Here is an 8,761-nt window from a genome sequence, read left to right as displayed (position 1 = left end):
CAATCAATACTCTTTGAAAATATATAAGATTCTAGCTATCTTTTTATATTTTAATTATAAAATATTATAGCAATAGCTTTCGGATGAAAGTGGATTTTAAAATATCTAATGTAGTTAAAATTAAATATTAAAAAATATAATATATTATTATATTTTAATATAAATTTATATTTTACAAATATAATAATTTGAAGATTCAACGATTACAATGCATTAAATAGCTCTTAGTTTATTGTGTCGCCACACATCTAACCCTTTGCCAGACGATCCTTACGAACGAGGAGATGACGCCTCGCTACGTTGAGCTTTGCTTCTTCTTCATCACTCTCGGGATGCTTTTGTTTCTCCAGTCTGCGCTCTCCTCTGACAGCGGCCATAGCTGCACGAAAACCAAGCCCTTCTACAAGCTCGACGAAGTCTCCTCCACTGTCGGAGTTGAACACAAAAGAGAGTCGAAGGCGAAAGGGCGTGCGTGGAGGTTGGAAGTGGTGCACAGGGACACTATGCTGCCCGCCAATGCTCGCCCATCGTACGAGCGACGGTGGGAGGAGACGCGGAAGCGGGATGCCGCAAGAATTCGGGGACTCGAGCAGCAGATAGAGAGGAGATTGAACAAGTCGGCGGGAAGCTATGCAAAGGTGGCGGAAGATTTAGGGGCCGGTGTCGTGTTGGGACTGGCGGTGGGGAGTGGTGAGTACTTCATGCGCATAGGCGTGGGAACGCCAGCAATGGAGCAATACATGGTGATCGACACGGGCAGCGACGTGACGTGGATTCAGTGCATGCCATGCCGCAAGTGTTATCGGCAGATGGATCCCATTTTCAACCCCTACTCCTCCGCTTCCTTCTCCGCTTTAAGCTGCAACTCCAATGCGTGCAGTCAGCTTGACGTCCATGTCTGCTCTCGCAGCGGCGGCTGCGCCTACAGAATCGAATACGGCGATGGCTCCTACACCATTGGGGTCATGGCCACTGAGATGCTGACATTCGACGACACCTATGTCCGTGACGTGGCCATCGGCTATGGCCGCTACAACACCGGCCTCTTCGTAGGGGCAGCGGGGCTTCTGGGCCTCGGGGCCGGGCCACTATCCCTCCCCTCGCAGCTCGGGAAACAGTCGGACGACGTATTTTCATACTGCCTCGTTGACAGGTATTCCGAGTCATCCGGCACGCTCGAATTCGGGGCGCAATCCGTTCCCGAGGATTCCTTCTTCACGCCCATGGAAAGAAACTCCCTTCTTCCTACCTTCTATTATCTCTCCCTCACCGGCATCAGCATCGGCTGCACTTTCCTCAACTCCATCCCGAAAGACGTCTTCTCCATCGACGACACGTCCGGCCGTGGGTGTAAGGCCCTCGCGACTCGGGCAGGTGCGCGACGAGCGAGCGCCCCTTCACACGACGGTCGGGCGGAGGACACGACCTGGGTAGGCACGCACGGTGGGCGGGCGCCCCGTGCACGACGAGCGGGCACGGTCACCCGGCGAGCTGGCGATGCGACGAACGGGTGCGGTCACCCGACGAGCGGGCGCGGTCACCCGGCGAGCTGGCGATGCGACGAGCTGGTGCGGGTGCGGTTGCACGATGGGCGGGCGCCCCGTGCACGACGACCCGGCAGACAGTGCGATGGCGGACGCGGGTGCGGTCACCCGGCGAGTGGACATGGCTACACGATGAGCGGACGACCCGTGGGCGACCCGTGCACGATGGGCGGATGACCCGTGGGCGACCCGTGCACGATGGGCGGGTGACCCGTGGGCGACTCGTGCACGATGGGCGGGCGACCCGTGCGACGAGCGGGCAGTGGTGAACAACGGTACCCGGACCTGCGACGAAAAATGCGACAAATGCATGCGACGGTTAAAACTAAGTGCAGCGAAATACTTAGTGAAATAATGCGAAGGGGCCGAGGCTTTATACCTAGTGTGGAGAGGCTTTGCCCATGGGCAAAGGCCGACTTGCAAAAGATTAAGGCAGGGGCTTGTAAAACTATTTTATGGGGTCGGCCTAATGGTTTGACACCCCTTCACCAAATGGCAAGCAAACGTATATATGGATGGCGCAGAGCTTCATTTGGGGCATCATTCGATCAACGCATTCTCTCTTCTACGATTGGAGCAGGGGTAAAAAGGGCGCAGTTGGAGTGCACATATCTCATGCGCAGAAGTAGTAAGTGCGCAGATTTTACCGGAGCTTGACGTGGGTTAACAAAGGGTGATTTTAAGGCAGTTTTGTGCAGAACCGAGTTGGAGGAGTTCTGGTGTCTCGGGTGAGCACCCTCCTACCGTGTGAGGTTGGCACATGGTTGTAAAGGCTGTCTTGCCTTGATTGTAAATATTTCTAAGTGTTGGCCTTGGATTTTGCCAGGCACACTTGTATGATGTATTATTGAAGATTATCATAATATATTGTTATCGGGCAGACTTGTTCGGGAGTTTCCCCTCCCTTTATACTTGTGTACAATTGTTATTGTTCTGGTTAATTGCATATTGGATAATGAATGTGTATGGGCTTCATTAAGTATAAAGGTTAATGCATTTTACTTGGTTGCGAAACACAAACTAAGTATGTTAAGGTGGAAAGGCATAGTCCATGTGTACGAGTATTGTTAAAAAGAAAGTGCACGGTGGTGCCGCACCTCGCCGGACACGGTTGGAAGACTACCGTAGGCCTGGGGGCATGACAGGTGGTATCAGAGCAGGTTCACAAAGTGTTGAAGCTGCTACACACCTTTACCAAAGTAAAGGTGGTATCAGAGCAGGGTTGCTCGTAGAGGCTTGAACAAGGTTCAGGTATTGAAGCATTTGAAGGTGGTTTCAGGACTCGGTTTGAGCAGGGTTGCTCGTAACGGTTACTTGCAGGTGAAGGAAATCGTTTCACACAAGTGGAACAAGGATTGGTTCTATTTGCAGGTGGCTTGGTAAATATGGAGAAGACTGACAAGGCAGTGATGGTGGATGATGGTGAATCCGGCCATAGTGCAGTTAAGGCTCTCCGGTATGAAGTATTGGAACACATGAGTCGATGGAGTTCTAACTGGGTTGCGATGCAAGCTGAGAACATGAAGATTCGAGAGAGCTGTTCGGAACTAAGGAGGGAACTTGAAGAACTCAGAAACCAATGCGAAAGTACGACAGATATTGAACTCAATGAGGTTGATGAGGAGATCCAACGAAGTAGACTTGGTCTTCAAGAGCTCTTTGATGAAAGAGCCCAGTTGAGGAAAGAAAGTGCTAAAGTGGAAGCCGAAATCAAGCAAATTGAGGAAGAAATAAAGAAGAAGCTTCTTGGTAAGAAGGTTGTTGTGATTGAGCAGGAAGAGCTCGACTACATTTACAAGTTGGAGACTCACTACTGAGAGCATCCAGAGGGCATTCGGAAGTTTAGCTCCATGGACTTGGTCAATGGACACTTGATTGGTACTCTTGAGCAGGACACGGTGGAAGGAAAGCTTGAAGCAAGACAAGTTAGACCAGGGCTGAGCTCCCTAGAAGAGCCAAGCAAGGAAGTAAGGTATCTTAAGAGGAATGTCAAAAGGGAACATAAGCCTATTGACACTTCTGAGGCTGAATTCTTGAAGCAGGTTGCTGAGATAAGGCGCAAAACAAAGCCAATAGAGGAAGATGGTTCCTTGAAGTTAAGTTTTGTGCAGGTGACCGTGAAGGGCAAGAGGTTTGCAGCCTTGATTGATACAGGGGCTACTCATAGCTTCGTAAGCAGGAAGGCAGCAAAATCTTTTGGGAAGAAGGCAAAGATGGAGAGGGAATGTAGTGCTTTTAAAGCAGTTAACTCTTCCATTAGAGCTGTTGATGGTGTATTGAAAGACACTCAGGTGAAGGTAGGATCATGGTTCGGGAAGTTGGATCTGAGAGTTGTGGATATGGATGATCATTCTATGGTGTTGGGGCTAGATTTTATGAGGCTTGCACAAGCCATACCAATGATGACCCGAGATCTTCTCTTGATCACAGCTGAAGGAAAGAACATGATGGTACCGATGAATAGAAGGAGTTGCTTGGGGTATAGACCAAGGATGGCTTCTATGACTTTGTATCCCAAAGATCCAAATGTGAAGCATGAGGATGTGGAGCAAAGGGGACTTGGGAGTGTGGTTCAAACAACGAAGGAAAGGAAGCTTGTTGACTTCGTTGCAAGGGCTGGAAAGAAGAATGAAGGAAGTGAGGGGAGAGCCTCACGAACATGGAGACACTTGTTGGGAGCATCTTCTACTGATGATCTTCACAATGGAGTTGCAAATGAAGCAAGCCCGAGTGCTACTTCAAGAGCAGTGGTTGATGAAGGTTATGAGGGTAGAGATCCTGCTGGGATAGTGGACTTTTGCAGATATGCTATGGGCATATATGACTTTCAGTTGACAAAGGACAAGCTAGGTGAGCTTGGATGTACATGTGAAGAGATTGAAGCTGTGCATAGATACTTGAGGACACAACATCAATCTGACACATGGGTGGATGAGAGTCAGGGAGGAAACTTCCTGGCCCTTCTTTCTCTATAGATGACATAGAGATAGGGCTCATTGTTAGCTGCTCATGGCAGTGAGCCCTCAATTATGTTTGAGCAGGTATGATGGTGCAGGGATGGCTTGGCATCAAGCATCATGGCATGTTGCAGATGGATGGAGTTTCCATGGACCTGAACATGGATTGTAGGTTCTTGATGAGTCGAAGATGTGGCAGTATGTTGAGAAACAGTTGATGAAGACATAAGGATGTTCACTCTCATGGTTTGAGCGTGATAGTTGGACTGATCACCCGACTAGTTCTGACATGGGGTCGCGAAGTGTACAGAGGTGTGTTGACATTATGCTGGAGTATCATGACATGAGTCCAAATGATGATCATTGAGATGACTATTGATGTAGTGTGGAGATGAGTTGTTGACACATGGTTGAGATGTGTTAACACTTGTTGACATATCATGGGCAGTTTTGCACATGGAGATGATGGCATGATGGATATGGAGCTTATATATGTTGCAGTGATGTTTGCCTTATATGAAGGAGTCTACATCATGGATGATGACGATCTTGGTGGGGAGCTACCGGGATGGTGTGTTGTCGAGGACGACAACGATTTCAGGTGGAGGAGGATGTAAGGCCCTCGCGACTTGGGCAGGTGCGCGACGAGCGAGCGCCCCTTCACACGACAGTCGGGCGGAGGACACGACCCGGGTAGGCACGCACGGTGGGCGGGCGCCCCGTGCACGACGAGCGAGCGCGGTCACCCGACGAGCTGGCGATGCGACGAACGGGTGCGGTCAACCGACGAGCGGGCGCGGTCACCCGGCGAGCTGGCGATGCGACGAGCTGGTGCGGGCGGGGTTGCACGATGGGCGGGCGCCCCGTGCACGACGACCCGGCGGACAGTGCGACGGCGGACGCGGGTGCGGTCACCCGGCGAGTGGACATGGCTACACGATGAGCGGACGACCCGTGGGCGACCCGTGCACGATGGGCGGACGACCCGTGGGCGACCCGTGCAAGATGGGCGGGCGACTCGTGCACGATGGGCGGGCGACCCGTGCGACGAGCGGGCAGTGGTGAACAGCGGTACCCGGACCTGCGACGAAAAATGCGACAAAGGCATGCGACAGTTAAAACTAAGTGCAGCGAAATACTTAGTGAAATAATGCGAAGGGGCAGAGGCTTTATACCTAGCGTGGAGAGGCTTTGCCCATGGGCAAAGGCCGACTTGCAAAAGATTAGGGCAGGGGCTTGTAAAACTATTTTATGGGGTCGGCCTAATGGTTTGACACCCCTTCACCAAATGGCAAGCAAACGTATATATGGATGGCGCAGAGCTTCATTTGGGGCATTATTCGATCAACGCATTCTCTCTTCTACGATTGGAGCAGGGGTAAAAAGGGCGCAGTTGGAGTGCGCATATCTCATGCGCAGAAGTAGTAAGTGCACAGATTTTACCGGAGCTTGACGTGGGTTAACGAAGGGTGATTTTAAGGCAGTTTTGTGTAGAACCGAGTTGGAGGAGTTATGGTGTCTCGGGTGAGCACCCTCCTACCGTGTGAGGTTAGCACATGGTTGTAAAGGCTGTCTTGCCTTGATTGTAAATATTTCTAAGTGTTGGCCTTGGATTTTGCCAGGCACACTTGTATGATGTATTATTGAAGATTATCATAATATATTGTTATCGGGCAGACTTGTTCGGGAGTTGCCCCTCCCTTTATACTTGTGTGCAATTGTTATTGTTCTGGTTAATTGCATATTGGATAATGAATGTGTATGGGCTTCATTAAGTATAAAGGTTAATGCATTTTACTTGGTTGCGAAACACAAACTAAGTATGTTAAGGTGGAAAGGCGTAGTCCATGTGTACGAGTATTGTTAAAAAGAAAGTGCACGGTGGTGCCGCACCTCGCCGGACACGGTTGGAAGACTACCGTAGGCCTGGGGGCGTGACAGTGGGGGTGTCATCCTCGACTCCGGAACTACCCTCACCTACCTCCAGATGGCTGCCTACGAAGCAATGAGGGACGCTTTCATTGCGGGTATCCAACATCTTCCCAGAGCCGAGGGAAACTCTGTCTTCGACACCTGCTACGATCTGTCGGACCAACATGATTCCGTCATGGTTCCCGGAGTGGACTTCCACTTCTCCAATGGGAAGACCTTATCTCTCCCAGCTAACAATTATATGGTTCTAGTGGATAACATGGGTACTCATTGCTTCGCCTTTGCGCCCACCGATTCTGATCTATCTATCATGGGGAATATTCAGCAGCAGCATATTGGGGTTTCCTACGATTCTACCAACAGTCAAATTGGCTTCGCTCTCCATCAGTGCTGATGCAGAATCTTCTGCTCTTGCTTATGTATATTATGGTCTATTTCCAAAGGAAATATAAATAATAATGGTCAACCTGGTACAACCAGTGAATTGTAGAATTTGAAATATTTTAGATATTTGATCGATAGTACTTGGTTGCTATTTATCAGATTTCAAAAAATATTATTCCATAGTCCGCAATCTAGACCATCCATCTCCGAAAATCCATATGAGATTATGGAGGTTTGCTTTATGTAATTATTTTACTCTATGTTTTAATGTGAAAGTGTGACTGTATGTTTGTTAGAGCAGGAGTCTGATGGTTAGATTACAATTTATGGATTGTATTTTAAGAGATTTTTAGAATTTTATTTGATTTAAAAGATTTTATATGTAATTATAACCAAGAATATATTTTATTATTAATAAATAAAATATATAAATAATTTATAGTTTAGGGGAGGCAGATATTGTTAAAGGAAGTACTTATTTTTCCAGTGTTTTCACAATGAGACTATATATTTTTAACGAAAATTTAGATATTATTAACAAAATTGTTACTCATTTTTATCAAAATTTAGTAAAGACAAAAATTTAGTTAACATTTTAACATTTTTAAAATTTATCATCTTAAAAAGTGTAGTGTTTAAAACTATGTGGGAAATTTTGTCTTTTCTACATTTATAAAAACACTATATCAAAGACCTCAACTTACTCTCAAGATTTAAAATATTATATTCAACCTTAGCTATGTTGACAACATTAAAATTTCATGTTGGTTGTTTGATCCTATAACATGATATCGCTCATAATCATCAATATGACATGGAATTGGTAAAATATAGCTTTTTTAGGTGGATGACATGGCATTCAAAAGACGAATAGCCATGCAAACCATTAAAAGATTCTCATTGCAGATTTAGTAAAAGGTTTTATGATTGATGTGCTCTTGAACGGTGAATAAAATTTCATTTTTTTTTTCTTTTAATTTAGTTAGTGAGATATGTTTGGGGCAATTGAGCTTATGATCACATTGATACCAGGGACAAACTTTTTACCAGTTGCGTTACCACCAACAAACCTCTTTTTGAAAATTTAATGTATAATTTTTTACACTTATCTTAAATGTTTTATAGATTTTTAAAACAATGTCACTTTGTCACATTATCATAGAATAAAATTCCATGAAATTTTCTTACACAATAAAAATTGTGTTTGATTTTATTTTTTTAAATAAAAATACTTACTTCCTAAATACTTATATGGATCTCCATCTTCATAATGTAGGGAATTTACATTATCATTATTATAATTATTTGTTGTTGTATTTGAGTATTATCTCTCATCTTTGAAATGAAACTTATGTAACTTTTTTTAATCTTTTTAATCTTTATATTTTCTTCTCATCTTTGAAATGAAACTTACGTAACTGGTTTTTAAATCATTTTCTTTTTATATTTTCACTTTATCTATTGTTTTTTAAAATCATTTTCATCTTTATATTTTCTTTAGACTTTGTAATATTATATATTTCTTTATACACTATTTTTTTTTGTGATTTAACATATAATTTTATTTTGAGTGTCATTTATGGTATATGATACTTCTTGCAACATATCATATTTCTTAAATATAAGATCATAATATTTGCATTACGCATATTTTTATTTTTATTTAGAAGTCGTGCATAGGGACACTCTTCCGCCCTTACAACGGTGGGAGGAGACGCGGAGGCGGGATGCCGCCAGAGTCCGGCGACTGGAGAAGCAGATAGAGAGAAGATTGAACAAGTCGACGGGAAGTTTTTATAGTGCATAAGATTTTATGACCATGAACTTCTCGTTGTTGCATAAATTTCAATTTTTTTTTTCCCCTTTTAAAATATTGTTGAAAATTTAATTATTTTTTAATAATACGCTTTTATATAAAAATGTGTATTTTTATTTGCCCAGACT

The 8,761-nt window shown here is 45.1% G+C and overlaps 1 protein-coding gene across 1 annotated transcript; it reads left to right on the top strand.

Moving 5' to 3' along the window:
- Positions 1–232: 232 nt before the first annotated feature.
- On the top strand, positions 233–7,097 carry LOC149207944 (protein ASPARTIC PROTEASE IN GUARD CELL 2-like). Its single transcript, XM_089393966.1, has 2 exons — positions 233–1,348; positions 6,443–7,097. Exons 1-2 carry the CDS (start codon positions 285–287, stop codon positions 6,825–6,827), a joined length of 1,449 nt encoding a protein of 482 aa, XP_089250092.1. The 5' UTR covers positions 233–284; the 3' UTR covers positions 6,828–7,097.
- The last annotated feature ends 1,664 nt before the right edge of the window (positions 7,098–8,761 follow it).

The sequence above is a fragment of the Pinus tabuliformis genome, chromosome 1_2 (assembly GCF_031772625.1).
Source record: "Pinus tabuliformis cultivar Carrire ecotype Pingquan chromosome 1_2, CPIR1, whole genome shotgun sequence".
NCBI classification, from domain to species: Eukaryota; Viridiplantae; Streptophyta; class Pinopsida; order Pinales; family Pinaceae; genus Pinus; species Pinus tabuliformis.
Note: the sequence above shows the minus strand (reverse complement) of the source record. Positions and strands in the feature narration are given on the sequence as shown.

Excerpts from the sequence above, each read along its gene's own strand:
- LOC149207944 (XM_089393966.1), top strand. The coding sequence starts at position 285 with ATGACGCCTCGCTACGTTGAGCTTTGCTTCTTCTTCATCACTCTCGGG. Across the intron at positions 1,349-6,442 it reads GACGACACGTCCGGCCGTGG|TGGGGGTGTCATCCTCGACT; the intron begins GTGTAAGGCCCT and ends GGGGCGTGACAG.